Below are 20,641 nucleotides of genomic sequence, written 5' to 3'. Positions count from 1 at the left end.
ACGGCCAGTTTCGGAATAAAGACACGTACGAGGACAACACGTTGAGGAATGGAGGATGAAGCAAACTGCGTTAGAGCAAATTTCAGTGGAATATTAAAAGAAATTCCAAACTAAGTCGGCAGTGTCTTTCAGCTCGCTTTGTGATTGGACTAGAAATCATGCACTTTCCTCTCAACCAATCGAAAGTAAGACTTTAACCAGTCGCGACTTCGCCGCACGCCTTCCTCCGCACCTCAGGCAATTTGCTTGTGTTAAACACTTAAAACATTTTCCTTTGTTTGAATGAGCCGATGCTTAACGTGTGTCACGAGCGTGGGACGTGGGCTGGAAATTAATCATTTGTCAGATGTCAAACGTCTTTATTCCGCGACCAAGCTTAAAATTTACCATCTAGTACTCTTACCCCCTAATACACTGTAACCACAGTGTCTAACTTAGGTTAGGTTTTTATCATGTTAAGCATATTGTATGAGCGCACAAAAACCGAAATTTTTTGATCGTGAAATTTTTCCAAGGTTTGCCCCTCTGCGTGCATGCGAACTCCTTGTGTGCTAATTAGATGGTATGAAAAAGGCAAAGAGATGAAAAAATAAAGGAGACTTTGATTAGCACGCGAGGGCGTCCAAAGGTTTAGAGAGGTCCCAAAAAAGTGAAGCACGAGGAGCGAATGACGAACGAAGACATCATTTACATCTGAGTTAAACTGTGGTACCTGCTCCTGGGCGTTATGCCAAAGTCAACAATTTAGAAAGCTGTTTAATTGGTGGACCTTTTTGAAATATAAACACCCATCATTTATATATTGATGTTTACTAATGAAGCCACAAAAATTCAGCAAAACATGTCGGCTTGCTACAAATAGAAAACCCAAAAAGAGAGAAACGGGAAAATGTTATCAGCATCGCCATGAAAAGGTGGCTGCTGATACTTTTAATTGCTTTAAGTTTTGTTACACAATTTCAGTTGCAGGTCGCCGTTTCAGGAGGTGAAAGTCAATATTTTACAAGTTATCATCAAGCTGTAAACCATGACATCGCGTTCGGCGCTCTTTTGCCTCTCCACTCAAGAGACAAACGTGGAATTTGCGGATCTCCAAAGCGCCAAGAAGGGTTTTTATGGCTGCATGCTCTGCAATACGCAGTGGAAGACGTGAACAGAAAGTGGGACGCACGGCGTTTTAATGCATCTTTGACACTTACTGTGTGCGACACTTGTAATGATGAACAAATTGCTTTAGAACAAGCCCTCGACCTTGCATATACATACAGGAAGAAGTTAGATGGTGGCGACGATTTAAAGCCGGTTTTGGGTGTTATATCTTCCTCTCAGAACAAGGATGCTTCGACTCTCCTAGGACTGTTCAAGGTACCGCAAATTATCTTTGGTAAAGACAACAATACGCCTGACAGTCCGGGTGATATTTTGCAATCAGTGTCCATTGGATATTACAAGGCTCGTGCGCTTGCAGATCTTGTCAAATATTTTACATGGAGTGCTGTGTCTGTCGTTTATTCAACTGAACATCAGGATGACTTTGAAATATTTTTGCGCATATCCAACATCGAAAAGCTTTGCGTTGCGGTGAAGGTTTTGCTTAGTGGCGAGGGAACACACTCTGTATCGTATGAGCAGACAATTGTGAAACTATTGTCTGAGCCAGCGTCCACCATAGTTATTTTATTTACAGACGACAGAGAAACGAAAAAAATATTGCAAAGTAAGTGTTTGGGCAGAAGACATGCATTATTGACTAAATATAATGAATTCAGTATTTTTTTTTGCATCTTGTAAGGATTCCAACAGCCAAGATTAATTGCCCTTCAACAGGTACCGGGCAAGTTTTCAGATCATTCCGATTTCCAACTCAGTCACTCACAACTTATAAAATAGCGTGGAGCAAGATTCGGAGGGAGACTGATCCGACACTCCTAGCGGACGGCTCACTCGATAATCGGTGGCGACGTACAATATCTTTTGTCTATTACGGGGTATTTTAATAATTGAGAAAAAAACAAGTTCTGCAATGTCTGTGCTTAATAAACAACCCCAAAGGGCAAAAGGGAAATATTGAAAAAAAAAAAAGGTAATAACAACAACAACAACAAAACTAAAATCGGTCGATTTGAAGGCTCAGTAGTTTCACTCGAGCGCCGAATTCTGATTTCTGTCAACTGACAACATCATTCGACAGCACTCGTTCGTCGTAGTAAATGACTTCGACTTGAATATATTCCCGTCCCTGATTTTTTGCTACAAGGTGCATTATTGAGAATTGACAATTTGTTTTACCCTTTATTTTACTCAACAGCTGTTAAAATTGTGAAACCAACTTCACAATTCACATGGATCGTAACCAACCAAAGAGACGTACACTGTTTTGAGGGTAACTCAGAAGATGACACTTTTGTTATTGTCCCTCACTTTCCTTTCATGGAAGGATTCAAGGACTACTTCGAAAACAAAGGCGATACAATCGAGTTCAACAGCATCATTGAAATGCCCGTTGATCAAAGCAGCTGCTCAAACATTGGGACAGCTGACTCACCTTCTAAACGAAGAAAGGAAGAAATTCAAGCATCTATGAATAGTATTTATTTGCTTGCGCATGCGTACGAAAAGGCATCCCACGCCATCATCGGCCGCACCACGATGCAGCTCGACCGAGTAGTGTTTTCGAGGAGTCTGGGACACGTACTAGACGTTTTCTATAGTCAGAACTGGAAACGTTTTTCGGGTCAGCAGCATATGAAGGAAAATATTTTTTCTTTGATCTCTGTGAAGTCGAATGGATCTGTCAAAAATCATGTTACTGTTGGTACTTGGGACAGTTCATGGTATATTAACGGCTTTAGAATCAAGTGGCGGAACCAAACAGTGCCAAAATCCTCCTGTGGTAACCAGTGCCCTCCAGGTCACATTCGAGTCTTAAAGAACGATAACGAGTGTTGCTGGTCGTGTGCAACGTGCCACTACAATCAAATCGTGAAGAATGATTACACATGCGTAGATTGCTTGAGGGGCTATTGGCCGAATGAGGATTTTAAGAAGTGCGAGTTTCAGTGGCAGAGAACGTTATTCTTCTGCACTTTAGCTGTTTCTTTCGTGGCACTCGTCTTCCTTTTCATGGTGCTTTAGCCCTTTAATTCCCAGAGGTGATGAACAATAGACTTATTTGGTAAAAAAAGCCGCTCTAGAATCAACAGTGGTAATCGTCTTGTTCCGCGCGCCGCAAATAAATACTTGATGGATCATAGATACGATAACCTCCATTTGGCTTCCACAAAGCGTGCTGATTTCCTCTACTTTTCCTCTTGGAAAAGTATTAAATCGTCAGACAATTTTCCACAGAAAAATATTTTTTCGTGCCAAATGGAAGCTGTCATTAATAACACCAGAAAACCTCACGTACAATGAATGCTCGGCAGCTAGAGATGATAAGTGTCTATTAGTCGTGGAAGTTAAAGTATACAATGGCTCTCAAGCCGGAAAAGTTACAATTTTTTATGAGCGAAGGCATGAAAAATTAACAATTTGTTGTTTTTTTTTTTTGCAATCTTCCCTTACACTGGGTAGTCAGGGGATGATTTTTCCCTAGCCACTTAAAGATGAAGGAATATTTTAGTCTGTGATAAGTCGCTTCAGTTTGAAAAGCCGACAATTTACAGGTTTAGAACTCATTTTGATGTTGTGTTAGGTCAAAGTGAATTTATTTCGAGTTGAATGTCAAAGAGATTTTGTGATGTTGTCCATCTTACTTTCAATAAAATGATTGTCTGGGTTAGATTTCGGATGACTGTTCACAATGTTAATCCAATTTCATTAGCAATTCCATGCGCTATCTAAATAAACCAAGTGAATGGTGTATTTTCCTACCCGAGCCTAGTAACAGGTTCACCAGTAACGCACATGATCATGAGAAAGAAAACTGCAGGCGAGGAAGCAACTCGATCAAACGAACTTACATTTCAAATGAGAAGCAAACAAACAAACTGCTCTGGAAGATTTAAAAAACCGTGCAAAGCAAAACCAAGTCTACAAAAAGGAACCTCCTCTTTTAGGGAGTGTACTGACGCCAGCCTTTAAAGACGTGTCTTGACTTGTTTTGTTTAGAGGATGATTTTCAAAGCTTTCTATTTACGCCTACACTCATGAGCACTCTTGAGACACGTCAGAGAACAAAAACCCATCGTTAGACAATTAGGTAGAAAGCAATATTTGAAACCGTGTAGGATTAACAATTCACAAGTGCCACTAATGCTAAATCGCAAAGTGTTATCCTATTCAAACCACCAGGAATGAAGTTAAGAATAAAAACACGCAAAGTCAATTATGAAAACTGAAAGGAACGAAATGGAGCACTGATTTGGTATATTGTGTACAAATTCTAAAGTGACAATTTCAATCAGGATTTATCGTATAATACCGTTTCGATTCTGGCTTTTAAACGTCTAGTCTCCCAGCTCTAGATACTTGTCTACGATCGATTGAGACAATGGGTTTTAACAGCCAACGAGGTTAGAGTTTCGTGCTCTCATAGACCACTACAAGTTATCGTTTAATGGTTGTCTATTTTATTTTGATAGTAATTTCTCATAACACAGTGTAACAAAACGTGTTTCCAACAGGTACCTGTTCAATTCTTTCTTCATAACAAAAAACAAGCCGGACTACAGCAATTACAAATGTAGAAACTTAATTGGCGTTATATGATCCAGCGTTTATTTATCCTCAGTAATACAAACTCCCATTTTTCCGGAATTGTAGTATTTAGCTGTTTGGTTAGCTAAAATTTTAATGAGTTAAATGTCCAACTGAATTACGACTTTGTGTCAACAAACCTAACCATAAAACATGCGCAGAGTAGTTAACAGTGCTTACAAAATATCAGAACGCGACGTGTATTCCAGTTCAAGCTACAGTAGTTCAATTTGAAACACTGACTTTGATCGAGCAGTGGTTTAATAGTTTCAGTCGAAATGACGGCATTTTTTTCCAAAATCGGCGACGCTTCACTTTGCAGAAGTTCTAAGGTTACTCTCCTTCTTCTTCCTCTCCGTATTTTGTAGTTTCGTCAACAATTTTCTCTCGTGGCCGGCCGGGTTTGGTCTGTTTGTATTCAAACTGGCTTCCTTCTTCGATCTTCCCTTTCGGGAGTGACTCAGATTTGTAGCCACACGATCGAAATTATAATAATCATATTCGTCCATGTAATACTCGATGTAGTTCACGATACGACGGCGTTGAGTAACTCCTTTCATTTCTGCAGCAGTCTTTGTCTTTTGTAGATATTCGTTTACGTTCAGGTCAATCGGGATTTTGCTTTTTGGCCGCTTCCCTTCACCCAGTCGTTCAAAGTGCTTTTGTGATGAAAGTCTAGCCTTTCAGGTCTTCAAATACAAGCTTTAGAGCGTGGAACGCCTTGAAGTTATGTGACACACGGCACGCCCTCGCTTCAAAAGCTGTCTTTCGATTGGTTGGGAAACTAGAAACGTGATGTTTAGTGTAACGCGCGATCTGATGAAATTATTGAGAATAGCTGCATCGATAAAAGCGTGGAATTGCATCATGAAATTCCGCGTGGTCAATGGAAAACAATTTCCTACGGCTTAGCGTAATTACCATGATAAGCGGCGTTGAAAACGACTTAAGTTTACCCACCAAAGCTTGTATAGGGCATAGTATGGTACCCTTTCTCAAACACATATGAAGCTGTTTGCTGAGGGCACTATGCAACCAGACTGAACCTTGTTTCCACCTGCTCTAGCTTTTTTACGTAAAGCGACTGGCAGTTTTGCTTGGCTAAACAGGTTGGAATATTAAAATTGTAACTTTTTCTCACTAAAATTAATTTAGAATATAGCTCAACTTTTTGGCGACAAAAGCTTACTACCCTTGTAGCCGAAAGCTCGTCATTTATATATATTCCAAGTTTTTAGCCAAATAAGGTATTAAGCTTTTTCAATTCCTAATCTTTTTAGGGTGGAGGCTAAAGTCTCTGAATGGCAGAATAGAAAGTTTAATCATCTCCATGGTTTTTTTTAAACCTAATGTTAACTAAAGCTCGAACACTGAGCCAACTCGTATTTTCTGCAGTGGATTGCTGATGTGTCAAGCCTCTTAAAACTGAATTAAATGGGGAACGTTTTGCCGAGTCAATTAACGGGACTCCTTCCCTTCCTCTGCCATGGAAGGATCCAAATCCACTTTTTCTTTAGTTCATTTACACGAATGGCGTTTTAAAAATAAGCGTGGCTATTTTAAAGAGAGCTGGTGCGTAAAGCATCACACATCATGCCTTATCGTCACTTTGGATTTTAAGCACACGAGGAATCTATTCAGTTAACTACAAGGGCCTTCTTTAAACATTTAACAAGAAAGCAGTCGTCTGGCTTGACAAACGGGTAGTCATCATTACGAAATCTGTCGAGGGCAATTCTTGTGTCATCCCAGCGTTTGTTGAATGGCTTGATGACTCTTTTCATGTAGTAATTGGACCTCTTATCGATGTTTGCGCTTAGTTCTTCCTCTAAGCGATTGATCTCGTCGACTTTGAGCTGGTTTCTGTCTTTTTCCTCACATTTAAGCTGAAAAATGAAGTAAAAATTAGCTATTCATGATTATTTTAAGCATCGAGAAAGAGCTAGTTCATCCTTTTCCCCTAAGATGAGAACGACCGGGAACTAAAATCTACCCCAGCAAAAACTTAACATCTAAAGAGTCTACTTTATTTACTAAACAACCAAAATTTGTCGATAAACTTGTCCCGTTGCCAAGATTAGAATTTCCCTTAAACTTCATGCTTGGCTAGTGCAATTTTCAAGTCGTGTGCACCAAAGACTTTTTTTTAAATGGGACTTGAATGTGAAGGATAACCTTAAAATTTTCGATCAGAAATAGTCAAGAGGAACCGCACGAGGAAAGTTTACAAGAGTAAAGTAGCCTGGTGAAGAAGTAAGTGGGTTACACGGGCACTCAAATCACTTCTTCTGCTTTAAAATCTACACAGAACATTCAGGTACCCTGCCTTACAGCTTGTCGAGCCCCGACACTTTGTTGCAATGTTGCGAAAAAAAAAGAAAAACATGCGGGGATTCACATAAAAGATTGTTCGTATTCAGTGTCTATGTAACTTCTGATGGAATGTATAGTAAAGTATACAACACATATTGACCATTACCTCTATCTTTTCTTGGATTTTGGTTTCCTTCTCAGGGTCACTTTGCAATCGAATAAATTTGATTAATTTTTCGGCCTCGTCCATCCAGGCTCGAACTTCTTTCATCAAATCCCCCATCTGTTTCACCTTACTTTGGGTATCTTGAAGCTAAAATGTGTATTTTCAATAACGACAATGTTATTAGTTGTATCATAATTATCATACAACAGAAGTTCCTGTTGAAATTTACACTTACATGTAATATTTAAGGGAATTGCTAATAATTTTTTACTCTAAACTCACCAGCGCCATCGATTATTCTTGCAACAATGCCATTTTTGGTTGGATTTATTTTGAAAGGGAAAAACAGAGGGATAAAATATAAGCGCTGCAAAGAAAACGCAACGGTAAGTTTCGTCTGGTTTTACTTTCAATGCTCACCACTGCTTTCCTCTCCTTGACTGAGTTACTAATCGCTTTCCAGCATTCATCAAAGTCTTCCAATTGGTCCCAGATTGCTTTAGCGGTAGAATTGTGGTAGTCAGCATCTCTTATGAGTTCTTCTCCAATCTGGTGGAGAGATTCCAGTCGCGTGCCTTGTGCATCCATTTCGCGCTCTAATGTCTGTTGGAAAAAAAAATACTGAAAAGGTGAACGATTGTGCAGCTGGGCCTAGAGCTGCTGTAAAACAGAACTGAACGAGGGTTTCTGTGCTTTTAATTACTGATCAGCTCTTTTCGTACCTCTAGCAAATTCAAGTGCATTTTCACTTGTTCCTCATCTGTGATATCCGTTTGGCCAATAACATCCATGGTTTGTTCTTTACTTGACAACCAGGACAGTAGAACAGTCTCTTCTTCGCGAAGTTTATTCCAGTCGATAAGGGCTTTGTAAAGCTTCTCTTTCCATTCTTCTGCCCACGTCCACACTGCAGCCCAACGTTCACTCAAAACCTGCTTCCGAGAAAAAGAGGAGGGCTGGTGAATTAGAAATAGAGGCCCAAGTTGTCCGTCCTAATTGCTCCAAATGATAATTGGTGATTACCATTCTCTTTCATCTTTAATCGGGAACAGTGTTTTCTATCATTTACACCAAAACATTACCCTAGCTGTTTTTTTTTCATGAACAGACAGGATTTCATACCTATTTTTTTCATACTTAAAAGATGCGCCGCCTACTGATGAGATTTCATAAAATATTCCGTTCACACCACTCATTTAACTCCTAAAAGATAAGTTTATTTGAAGGGGGATCTCGATGTAAGTATACATCTCCTGGTTTTTGTGTTTATTCACACTGAGAAGAGGGTCTCAATGGGGTGATGGGTAACGGATGGTTTCTTTCTGTTTAAGTTAACAAAAAATTATATGGTTAATTTTTTCATGACTTAAGTTTAAAATTTGTCGTTTTTCACGCCTTAAGACTGAACTTTTTGCCGTTGTTCGACTAAAGGTTAACCCCATTGAGATTTTCCTAGAAAGATTATCACTCACTTTGACCCAGTCCCGAATGGTTTCATCTATAGCAGGATCTTCCATGTCCATATCAAGTATCATATTCACCATGGAATGATTAGACAAGTCTTCCTGGAATGTCTAGGATAAGATCGAGTCTTTAGAAAATGAAACAGTAGGAGGGGCATGGTGAAGTTAAGAGACTATTTCACTTTGAGACGAGAGAAGATCGAAGATAAAGGAATTCATCTTACTTATTTTATGCAAGAAAGATAAAAAGACCAGCTTTTCCATATTGTTACAAATCGAAAGCTTTGAAAAATTTAATGGATCTTATTGAGTAGGACGACGTTTCTAGCAGTTTTATTCTATATATAGAACCCTAAATAGGAGGGTAAGCTAACTACAAGCTCAACTTATCTAAATGTATCAGCCACAGTGGAAGGTTGAAAAATGTCTGACTTATCAGTGGCTTTTAAAGACAAACGGTGGACGCAAAGTACGTTAGTTATTGAGTTCATTGAAAACCTTATGATTGACGATTTGAAGGTTTACTCCTTCGTATGTTGGCTCCACGTCATCATCTAAGGCCATCCGGGACTCGGCACGGACAAGCCAATCATTCATCCGCTCCAAGTGCTGATTGAGCAAAATTACATACAGGTCGAACAACCTACGGAGGAAGGAAGAATCAGTAAATGATGAATGAGTTTGCAATTTAATAAGTCAGCTTATCAACTATCTTAAGGTTAAGCCAGGATAGAATCATTAGCCAAGAGACTGGACCCTATTCTAAAGGAAATTCCTTTCAAGTATTTTCAGACTCAAGCTCTCTGGACTCCCGGGAATACTGTTACATTTTCTTCGCGAGTTGCTTAAAAGTCTTGGTAGGGTACAAGAGAGCATAATAAAATGCTCTGTTGGTGAAGAATGAACGAAGGTGTTTAAAATTCCCAGTGACATAACTTTTTGGCTCAGGGTTGGTTATTCTTAGATCCCAAAATGCGATATCTCTAAGAAACACAATTAAGAAACTAGCGCGTCACGAGGGGTTCAGACAGGATCCAGTTTCATCCTATCCTGTTTAAAGAGAACAGAAAAACAGTTACCTTTGATGCTCCTTATTCACGACTTCCTCAGTCCTCTTCAGTTTTCCTTCTGTTGCCTCCATTCTATCACTGAAGTATTCCTCATGCGAACTATCAAAGCATTTTTCGTTGACCAGATTTTTTCCCTCCTCTAGAACATCATAAGTATGGGCCTCAACCGACTCCAACTCAAGCAGAACGTCCTTTTCGAGACAATGTGAAATCATCCCAAACGTTAGTTTAGTTTCAAGTACGTTTGATCTGTTGTGTAGTTAAGCAGGAAGTAAACAACAAATTAATGTAAAACGCGGTTTACAAGCCATTCGTTGGTCGGGTAAAACTATGCAAAAATGTGTCTTTTTTTGCTTATTTTCTTTGCGAATAACTGGGACTTCTAGTTCAGAAATTCGGGAAGCGTATTTCTCTTTCATTTATTTGAATATATGTATTCATAGTGATCAACGTAGAGACAACTTCAAGGCTAAACGGATAACACACGGAAACTCATTAAACGTCAAACATCAGGGCTACAGATAATAAGAGTAACCTTGTGTTGGTCCAACGCTTTTTTCGTGGTCTGTAAGTCCATTGATTCTTTGTCCGACTGTCCTGCACCGTACTCGATGTCAAATAAATCTCGATCAACGGCGTCTAATTTCCTCTTCAGGTAGTCCACAAAGTTGATTGAGCCAGCTGGGGAGCTGTTGTGAATGAGAAGATCAAGTATACGCATTTTGAATCATACCTTCATTAGGAAAAATCCCCCACAACTTCTCCGAAATATCGTTTAATCTATTGAGTTATGGCTTTGCTTACCAAGGTGCATATGATCTCCCTATCATACTGTAAAATTGGAATAAACAAATAACAACAGCAACAATGGCTGCTTCTACTTTGATTTGTTAGTTTCATTCTCATTATAAAATACTATCTATCTCGGCATGGTCTTTGCAAGATTACAGTTAAGTTTGCATCATTAGAAATTACGTTGTAAAGTAAAATAATTAAATTAGGTGCTTTGTTAGGTTTAGTTAGTAATCTCAAATTTTGCAGAAAGAAAGGAATTTATTGGCTGTGTAAAAAAGATAATCCGTGACCAGTGTTTCCACTCGTGTTTCAGGAAAGAAGAAAAGCCATTATTTCCAACTCATTTTATTTTAAGACCTTGGGGATTTAAATCATATCGTCTTGTAGACTTCTCTTCGTGCTTACAAGACTTGGGTACAATCAGTGGTTCTATCGATCGCAGACAGGTTTCGAATATCTCAACACCTGATCAGGAAAACTCAGATTGGAAAAAGTTCAAGAAAATGTCTTTTTTACAAATGACCTTTTTATTTGATGCGATCTGTACTCGACTCTCATCGATCTTAACTATCGATAACAGTTTCATAGGAGGGACCAGCAGAAAAGAAATTTAATCGCCATAGAAGAGAAACTGATAAATCAAGAAAGAGAACGGATGGAAAAAATTGTAACGGAGGTCATCATAGATCGTTACAGATAGCGATCAAGAGATTAGATTTAAGTTGCAGGATCAGAATAAATAAATAAATGATAATCTCACCAAATGATAGTATTTGCTTTCGATTCAAAGATTATCCAAATGCATTAGTGTTCAATTAGTAATGCGTGTTTCAATGGATGTAATTTGGTGAGAAAATTGAAACAAAATCGCTCCTTACCCGACGTTATTTTCTCTTTGTCCTCCCAAATTGATCTGAATTTGGGTCAGGTATCTATAAACACAACGTCAGCTTCGCAGGTTGAGATTTGTACTTGTATTGGAACTGGACAGTTTGACTCTTCTCCAATTTCAAGAACAAAAGTAATCTCACCCATAGCTTAATTCTCGCAATGCGGCAATGGGCTAATCTTAGCATTTTGGTTTACTTTAATTCGGATATTGAAGCAGCCGGCCTTTTTGGAATCCTTAGGCATGTACATGTTGTATTTTTATTACACTCCTGGGACGCAAGATTGACCTCGCAATTTTTAAGGAAAGGAGAACGGAAGCCTAGAGAGAAGGCCTTCATTAAATAGAGTAGTTGAGAAAGTAGAATATGTGGCCTTTATTTAACGTAGTACCAAACGATGGGGCGATATTGCGTACCTTCTACGTTATACCGCAGCTTTACGCTGTCGCTTTGCAAAATTAATGTTTCTTTACCTGGGAGGACTGGACTCATCCTTGCCATATCTAAAATAATGAACCAGGCTAGCATCAGGAGACTGTTCGCAATCATCTTCAGTGCTAACGGAGAGCCAAGACGCCCGTCCATCGGGTTCTGTTTTCTTTGGATTTTCCTCACCAGAGATACGTGCAGTGGATACCAACAAAACCTCTCTGGTTTTATTTGTTCTGCCGTCAGGCTAAGGGGCGTACAATTGAATGACATTAGTTCCCGATACTTATTGCGAAGTGCAAATAAAAAAGGGGCCTCGTAATTTGTAACGAATGTTTTATTAGGCTGTCTTGGTTTTCTTTATGATTATTCAATTACGTACCAGTGTTGTGTTTTCGTGGAGCACCTCTCCCTTTCTATCTTTCTCAGGAGTAGCTGCGTCCTTGTTGGAGCCATCACCTTCTTTTGCATCAATCTCGGCGTCACTTTTACCACTTCTCTCTCTTTCTTGTTCGTCCTCTACCGTGCTAATTGTCTTTTTCACTATCTCATCAACAACTGTCTCTTCAGTTTCTATGTTCACAACTGGAGCTCGCTCTGTCTGTAAATTTAATTGAGATTCAAATATAAGGCTGCTCCAGTTGGAAACAAGAAAAATCTTAAATATTTGGTCATTCTATTATTATTTTGACTTAATAGAAAACTGGAAATGGAGTATGATACCTTATTTGTGCTGTAACGCGAACTTTTTTTTAATCGCGAAACTGAGGAGACTCGATTTAATGCCGACTGACTATTCTTGATAAGGATATTTCAAGTCGACATCATTTTTTGTCTGAACATATTTTAAGATTCAAATCTGATATCTTTTGAAAAGGGCCATGGTAGTGTTCCCTTTACTAGGGACTAATGTCATGAACGTCTGTTTCTTAAGTTTCACTGCGGCGGTGTATCTCATGTTATCAACTATTTACTTTGTCGTCAACTAAACATTTTAGCTGCCCACCAATGCAGCATATATCTTTGATCATTTACCCTCTTCTCTACTGTATAGGTAATACGCTTCTCTGAGTCGCTTTTGACATCGCCAGGTACCACCTATTAGAGGGATGTAGGTTTTAGTTTTCAGTTGTGATGTATCTTTATGGTAATGATAAACCCTTCTCTTCCTTTCAACACTGAAATCTCTCTATTTCAAAGAAACTTCAAAATTACCTCTTTATGGTTTTCATTCGTTTGACCATTCTGAACCATGCTGATTAATTTATCCACTCTGGCAGAATCATCTTCGCTACTTTGAGACGATAACTATATGGGAAAGAAACGATCATTTATTTTATTTGTAGGACTTTTGGTCCTGTTGGGATTAACAGACGACTACTTTATTTAACCACAGAATATAAGCTTATATCCATTACCTAGAACTTGTTAAAATAAAGCCATACCAGAAAGATTCCTTACTTTGTCCTAACCGGAGAACGTCTGTTTTAAGATATCACAAGCTAAAATGCATTCATTTATCTTGTACCAAAAATAAGCTCAAGAGCAAGATTTTTTCATTCTGCTTTATCATTATCTGCACTTTTATTGGACAGTTTTCTGCGTAAAGCTTTTCTCGTAAATCACTGCTGGAGAAGTGTCGTCGATGTGTGTACAATGGGAATGTCTTTAACGAACAATCAATCGAAAGCATGCTCGTGTAAATGCACAAACGAGTATATACCATGTTAGTGCTGGAAGTGGATGTTACGTGACTATCTGATGTGACATTTCTGGTGGCGACCTTGTACTCGTATGATTCATTCCATGACATTTGAGGTAACGATGTGAACGTTAGAGGTTCGTCTTTGAGCTCCTGTAATAGTGAAATAATTCATCAAATGATGATAAAGACGAAATTGTTTGTTATCAATCTCCTTCTGAAACCTTAACTTAGAAGGCAATTTCAAGCCATCACTACTTTTGAAGATGTCATTACGCAGTTCCGTTGCCCAAAGGTTGTCCAAAATTCGTTTTGCTCCTCGACCGCTAAAGCAAAGCAAGATGAGTTCTTAGTTTTGTTCACTTTCAGGAGCTGCCAAGAACCACACTTAAGCAATACAGGGTCTAAGGGTCATTTTGGTTATATGCTTTTGCCCGAGTGTCGGTATTATATGCATTTCTAAATTTTCCTATCCGATGATGTAGCAAATATTCACGTTATCCTCGTTCAAATCGGCGTTTAGGAGCAAATCAAACAAACCCAAATAAAACCAGACCACACCATACTAAAATAAGTCATCTCCTCGTAACAAGCATTTAAAATTTGAATTACAGCGTATGAAAAAGAGGCAGACTAGTAGGATGTTGATGCATCACTCGATGTACACAGTTCACTGGCGACACCGCAATTTATGTTCGTAACTTTTTTACTTCACTGGTTTGTCAAAAACGAATGTTCGTTGGACGGAATGAAATGTTCAACCAATTGGTAGCACAGGGTTGGTTCTACCGAGTATCCCAGGGAGCTGGGAAAAGACGTGATCTAAATATTACCAGAAAGAACCCCCCCCCTAGGAATAAGGCCTGCAAGAGTAACGCAATCTACCAGCTTAAATCTATCGAATTTTCTTTTCAATACCTTAGAGTCTGGACTTGAGGCTCTCGATGAATTTCTGGATGAACTGCTCGAGGGTTTTCGAAACGGTGACACAACAAAACCTTTTCGCTGAAAACATAAAAAAAGTGAATGTCATTAACTTTGGCAGATCGGCCTTTGAGCATCTTACTAACTCACTCCCTAAGATCATAAGCCTAACATGGAGGAAAATTACATCAACTTTTCACAAGAGATTATAAACTCAGATTATCTTGTCTTTCATCATCCTGTACTTTTAACTATTGAACGACTGTAAAATTTAACATTACATAATTGACTGCAGATTAATAAATTAAGATGAGAGTGATCTTCCCAGTAATGAACATGCACTTACTGCTTGAAAATATAGCCTAAAAAAATCACCACTGCTTTACTAGTGTTTATTGGAGCGAGGATCACTTTCATCTTCATTTTAATTAATGTCAGCATTATGAGCGTTGTACGATTTTGAGTATAATTGTTATCATCACGAAACTCTACTTCGCAGCTTTTATTTGAAACACTAGGGCGGTGTTAGAGGGGCAGAGTTCCGCGAACAAAACTCGAACGAACCCGATGGAGAGTCACGTTACGGCTTGCAAAAAAGATCGGTTGCGACATAGACTGGTATCACGAGAGGGAAAATAAGAACTGAATCATCGTACCCCTTGTATCTGGATCGATGAAGGGAAACCAGTCACATGAAGAACTCGTTCATTTCCCAGAGATTGGTTTTCATAGAAGACACTATCATTCTTTCCTTGATGAGTAGTGCTTGTCGTTCTGACATCATAAGTTGTAGCACGCGAACTTGACGTTTCATACCGTGTGGAAAAGGTCTGTACTTTGTATTCCTGTAAAAGGAAGTCCAGAAATTAAAACCCGTCTGATACCTTATTTGTTTGCTTCATTTTTGGCAGATAACGAATAACATTTTTATGCATGTATACTCACCGTTTTTACTTCAGATGATGTTTGTTTCCTGAATGTTTCAAAACTCTCGACCGATAATACTCCGCTCCTCGTGAATTGATACAAATATGATAAGAAAAGCGTTATCATATTTTTATCTGGTGTTTCGATTCCAAAATCTGGAAGAATTTAGATAAAAAATTAAATTATGTATCTATCACAGAGAATATACTGGGCGTTATCGGTCAAACAGCAAAACCCCACTTCTAGACAAACTGAGTAAAACTAGCTTTTGGTAAATTACTTACATGTGGAAAACATTTTGTGGCTTAAAATACAAAAGGAGTTTGCCTATACGAAATTGAAAGATTTTCTTGCATAGGCTTAAGGCTAAAGTACTTGCATTATAGATGCCAAGTAATAACTTTACCTTCCAAGTCAAAAATAGGAGGTACTCCATAATTTTTAGTGGCCAGGTTAAGGGCATTTGCAAGACGTTTCTCCCCGTCACTTGCTGATATTGCATCAAAGTTAAAGTGAGATGGGCTGTAAGATGACAGAAAATAAGCAACGATTACTAATATCTAAAGCAGACCTATTATGGAGACGCAGTCTTCCGATCGTTCAACACTGCCATGAAGATGAGGAATTTCTCTCATATTTGGTTTCCTCAGTTAAAGATATGAGGTGTCTTGGACAGGTCGTAAGTAAAATATACTTATGTTCCACTCGCACATTGGGCACCAAGGCGACGAGATAAGTGACCCTCGATAACGTTTAATGCTATGCATAAGTATGTTTACCATATCAGCCTGAATGGATACCAACACGAAAGGCTTACTTGAAAGAGTGAAGGAGCGCATTAAATGCTAAACCATCCATCCAGCTCGTGGTTAGGTTAGTCACTTCTACTTTACTTTTGTATCTGTTGTAGATCAAAAGAGTAAAGCAAAGCTATGTTAACTCATCATTAGAATTAGTCAACCTTATTGATTGCGAATTCGTGAGAGATACAAACCCTTTCAGCTGATATTGACACCATCCTAGAAGCTTTTGATCGACTCCATAATCTGTTTGAGAGGGTTGAATCGCCTTGATTACCTTTTCAAGGGACATAGGTTGAAACAAAAATTATTTAAGAGATAACGTAACAAAAATCATTACGATGTGGGCCGAAACGTTTATAGTGATAACGAACTTTGGAAAGCAGAAAAGAATAAGGAAAAAATAACTGGGAAAGAAGGTCAAGAAAGAAAAGACTTGTACGGCTTGGAAGGAGAACTCTGAAAGCTGAAAAAATATTAAATTATCAGAACTATGTTAGACATTAAAAAATAAGTTGCCTCTGCATCCAAATCAAAATTTCAACAACCTGAAATTGAAAGATGATACTCCACACCAAGCTTATCGTAGCCTGCTGAACACCGGATACAATCTCGCTGGCTGTAACGCTTCCTGTTCGGACCTAGGAATAAACAAGACATTAGTTGCGCATAACTAAACACAGCATTGGTGATTGACTTCCTGTTTTTCTCAGTGCTCAGGTGATCATGGAGCTGTGCAAGCTCTGATTGGTCGATACAGGGCTTCATTACAATTAACAGCTATTTGACGAATTCAGTAACGCTATTATTTGACAGCATTCATTATTAGGCTTGACTCAGTTGCCTCAGGTTTGGCTCAAATTGTCTTGTCTCAAGAGATTTATCTTCTTATTTCAATTACACACGAGTCAATTCGAGGAGCAAGAAATGACAGTCATGGAATAACTCGATCGAATATTTCAAGCTTGTTTTAGGATGCATACCTTGTTTCTAGCCAAGTGTCCCATAGCCTCCTGGATATTTTTAATGTTAGCTATTCGGCTGTTTTTCGTGTCTCTCAAAACTTTGATTCCAAGAAGTACTTCAACAAGTGTGAGTAAAACTTTCCCATCTTTCGATCCGTTGACAAGGTTAGAGACTCTTACTGGAGGATTCGCCTGTAGAAAATGTTTCGTGAAGTTTAGAATCATCAAGGGTAGCTGAACTGTTTTTGGTGTTGTGAACAAAAACAAAATTAAATTGACGGAAAGAAAACTGATATTATTAACATGATAGAGAGGATATATACCGCAAGAAAAAAGTAAATAGTTCAAAATCTTAGCTTTACCTTGAATGATTGGGAAACTCACCCAAAAGCTATACATTAGTAAAACTAATTCGGCTTAAAGCTGGACTCTTATATCTACTTTCCTAGTTTTTTTCTTTATAGCCCTACCACTCCAAAGCCTCCACATGTACTGAGTATGTCCACTAAAAGCAAAAATGTTAAAATGCTATACTGGTCAAAGAGAGAAAGCAATCAAGTCGAATTCAATCGAGCAAAAAAGTGAGAATCTTAAATCTAAGACGACCTTCAAATATTACCCTCTGACGCCATAAATCCCAAGGTCATGGCGGCTTACACTCTTTCAAGTGACTCTTACTTTTGCTAATTGAAGATTAATCCATCGAGTAAAAACCCTCTCATGCCTGTCCAATTGACTGTCTGTGGAGAGAGCAAAATTCCTTTAGTGTAACCAGTCATGATCATAATTTACACCGGTCTGATGTAAAAAATAAGCGAGCACCTTCTCTCAGGACACCGGGAATCGAGACTCTCACCTGCTTGGACTTCTCGTTCCTAGCTCATCCCGCATCACGCTAATTGATTCTTTTTCAAAAAGTCAGATGTTTGAGCGAGGGTGCTAATATTGCCGAGATGGCCACAATATGCATAACAAGAAGATTTTTAAATAGTGTTTATTAGACATAATAAAAAAGGCGTTTTGCATAGTTGAAGATTACGGTCGTTTGAAGACTCCCTCATCTAATTGAATTTGTAACGATGCTCTTTTTTCTTGAATCCATAGCTTTTTCCGAACTTCAAGGGCGAGTAAAATATCGATCGTGCTTGCACCAATGTACCGAAAATCGCTTAATAGTTCGGTTTTTTCCAAGACGTTTTTTCCCCTTTTGGAGGCCTGTTGACAATGAAATACTAAAACAAAGATTCAGTTTATATAATTTACTGTTGACAGTGAGAAAGAGATTACTTAGGGTTTTAGTGGATAAATTTGGTACGCGAAGTGTCGCTTCAGTTGTCTCGTACAGCTGAAGCTCTCGAAAGAACAAAAGAAATTGTTTGGGCGCGTTAAACCCGACAAAGAAGCGGTATCAACCGCCAAAAAAAATATGCATATTAATGCGCGTTATGAGCTTGCAAAGCACGTAAATCGACTGAATTGCACATTTTTATACGTTGAAGTTTTCAGCAATAAGTTTGCAAACAAACTTATGTTTAGCTGCGATGTAGCCTAGAATAATTTGTCTAAATCCACTTAACATAAGTTTCTTGATTACGCACCATTGGTTTCTGCTCTCTGAGAACGTATGTGCTCTACGAAGCAACACTTAAAAGTCCTACTGATACGTTCACTGCTTTTTAGGCTATAGTCGGATATAATCCTTAATAATTGGCATTCCACCTTCTTGGGTGAGAGCTTGAGATGCTGCTGTTATCTGCTGTTATCGCATGTAAATTATTACAATTAATGGGTATTCAAAACAAACGATATTCTTTAAACACTAACTTACAGCTTATTTTTCTTCATGGTACCGCGATCTCTCTTACCTTTCATAAAGATGTATTCTGTGTTCATTGTCGATTGCGTTTGGAAGCGATATTGAAGATCCTCAAAGGAATTTCTTCCAAAAAAGTGGTCTTTCAGCGAACTTCGAGTTAGTCAGAGAGTTGTTTGACTAGGGAAGATTGTTTGAAGGCTGTTGATAATCGGTTCAACTTGCCAGATCTCAGTCCATCGGCGGTTTTGCGATCGGGAACTCAGATGAAATCCCCTTGTACACTTCAGGTAAATATTTTTGAATCTTAGCTCAAAGATCTTATGTCATTCTCTCGCCATTATGGACAAAATGTCACGCAACACTGCCTTTCCTGTTGTTGTTATCTGTCATGTGAAGAAAAATTTATTACATGTCACATGCAAATTAAAGTAGATATTTTGTTCTAATGTATAAATAGATTTTTAAGAACATGGCTCCTCGGTATTTTGAAATTCGTTTCAAATACTACCGTTTCTGACAGGTTTTAATCTTCTCCTTATGAAGGGGAAGTAGGATCGAATTGGTACCACCAAAATCATGTGCGGAATGTCATAGGCTTCTTTTTAAAGAAACGTCCACCTCATTCGAAGCAGAACGGGATTGATGTCGATCGAAAGAGTCCACCAGTTGAACAACGCAATATCTTAATTTATCAAAAGAGGAAAAAATAGACGCTATTCAGGGGTATGGATCGGTGGCGCAATCAAGATTTGTTAATGAAGCTTATATAGGTAGAAAAATTTCCAGGGATTTTAACCACTCCTACTCCTAAAAGGGAGGCATAACATAACATAAGCTTAAACAGATATTAATGAAGCTCTGATCAGCAGGTAAGGTTACTTATGGCTTGAGTTTTCTTTTTTCACATTCGAGTAGGGAATAGTGTGAGTAGTAACAAGTATAAATCTCGAAACTTTCTTTCTGTGAACCGTGATTTATGATGACATATAATAATTCATTCGAACGCAAGTGAGTTATGTGCATAATGAGCAAAGCTCGGAAAAAATAAAAAGTCTCATTAAATCGATGAATACTATAAATAGCTTTTGAGTGAACAGATAAAAGTTTTGATGCATATGTAAATTTCTTTTCATTTAATGCAACCTTAACATTAGAAAGAAAAAAAACCCACCAACTACCAACAAACTGAAATATATTTAAGTAAAGAAATGATCCTCGCAAATGGACCGTAATTTTGGCAAATACGCAAAGAAGCCTGAAACATTCAGACTTCGACGGGATTCGAACCCATGCCTCCCAGGTACTAGCTGGTCCAACTGAGCTACGAAGCAAAACAATGGGAGCGACAAATATTTGCTTGACTTTCATCCGCAGGTCAAATAAAAAATTAATTTCATTGCAGTTTTAAATATAAGGTCAGTATGTTATTAACATATCGCAAAGTGAATGAAACAGTAATTCCTCTGACAACACTTTTGTTCTTCTCTTTGTCGATTCCTCTACATTACCATTGGCCTATAGTTAAGTTTTGCAGGGGAGTACATTCAGCTTAGGGTTAACCCTTTTATACCCTCACATCAGTTTGCATATTCTCAAACAAGGAGAATTGGTTTGTCAATCAACAACTTCTTTAGTTGGTGATCATTTCTGTTACTCTTGTGACCTTCAAGTTTGATTCTGGAG

General features: G+C 38.4%; 2 protein-coding genes across 4 annotated transcripts; one reads left to right on the top strand and one right to left on the bottom strand.

Moving 5' to 3' along the window:
* Window positions 1-828: 828 nt before the first annotated feature.
* On the top strand, window positions 829-3,786 carry LOC131793708 (metabotropic glutamate receptor 3-like). Its single transcript, XM_059111179.2, has 2 exons — window positions 829-1,717; window positions 2,309-3,786. The coding sequence occupies exons 1-2, from the start codon at window positions 907-909 to the stop codon at window positions 3,133-3,135; spliced, it is 1,638 nt and encodes a 545-aa protein (XP_058967162.2). The 5' UTR covers window positions 829-906; the 3' UTR covers window positions 3,136-3,786.
* A 1,468-nt stretch (window positions 3,787-5,254) lies between these two features.
* LOC131793695 (spectrin beta chain, erythrocytic) lies at window positions 5,255-19,296 on the bottom strand. 3 transcript variants are annotated; one of them, XM_059111152.2, is made up of 24 exons: window positions 19,008-19,296; window positions 17,821-17,882; window positions 17,161-17,334; window positions 16,726-16,818; window positions 16,372-16,454; window positions 16,195-16,278; window positions 15,784-15,899; window positions 15,396-15,532; window positions 15,107-15,295; window positions 14,445-14,531; window positions 13,548-13,679; window positions 13,040-13,132; window positions 12,860-12,922; window positions 12,207-12,425; window positions 11,869-12,071; window positions 11,384-11,437; window positions 10,246-10,399; window positions 9,720-9,901; window positions 9,139-9,283; window positions 8,650-8,751; window positions 7,900-8,112; window positions 7,598-7,780; window positions 7,178-7,324; window positions 5,255-6,584 (listed from the first exon to the last, which is right to left on the bottom strand). In XM_059111152.2, the coding sequence occupies exons 1-24, from the start codon at window positions 19,033-19,035 to the stop codon at window positions 6,336-6,338; spliced, it is 3,192 nt and encodes a 1,063-aa protein (XP_058967135.2). In that variant the 5' UTR covers window positions 19,036-19,296; the 3' UTR covers window positions 5,255-6,335. The 3 variants fall into 3 exon arrangements, with proteins under 3 accessions (XP_058967135.2, XP_058967137.2, XP_058967140.2); XM_059111154.2 differs by having other exon boundaries at window positions 7,900-8,109; XM_059111157.2 differs by lacking the exon at window positions 11,384-11,437.
* Window positions 19,297-20,641: the final 1,345 nt, after the last annotated feature.

The sequence above is a fragment of the Pocillopora verrucosa genome, chromosome 9 (genome assembly GCF_036669915.1).
Source record: "Pocillopora verrucosa isolate sample1 chromosome 9, ASM3666991v2, whole genome shotgun sequence".
In the NCBI taxonomy this organism is placed as follows: Eukaryota; Metazoa; Cnidaria; class Anthozoa; order Scleractinia; family Pocilloporidae; genus Pocillopora; species Pocillopora verrucosa.
The sequence above is the reverse complement of the archived record's forward strand: the minus strand, read 5'-3'. Positions and strand labels throughout refer to the sequence as shown.

What these genes read in the sequence shown, in the direction of transcription:
- LOC131793708 (XM_059111179.2), top strand. Translation starts at nt 907, where the DNA reads ATGAAAAGGTGGCTGCTGATACTTTTAATTGCTTTAAGTTTTGTTACA. An exon ending in AACGAAAAAAATATTGCAAA is followed by an intron (nt 1,718 to 2,308) that starts GTAAGTGTTTGG and finishes TTTACTCAACAG; the next exon opens with CTGTTAAAATTGTGAAACCA.
- LOC131793695 (XM_059111152.2), bottom strand. Translation starts at nt 19,035, where the DNA reads ATGAACACAGAATACATCTTTATGAAAG. An exon ending in TCCTATTTTTGACTTGGAAG is followed by an intron (nt 15,533 to 15,783) that starts GTAAAGTTATTA and finishes AAATTCTTCCAG; the next exon opens with ATTTTGGAATCGAAACACCA. An exon ending in CCACTTCCAGCACTAACATG is followed by an intron (nt 13,133 to 13,547) that starts GTATATACTCGT and finishes TTTCCCATATAG; the next exon opens with TTATCGTCTCAAAGTAGCGA.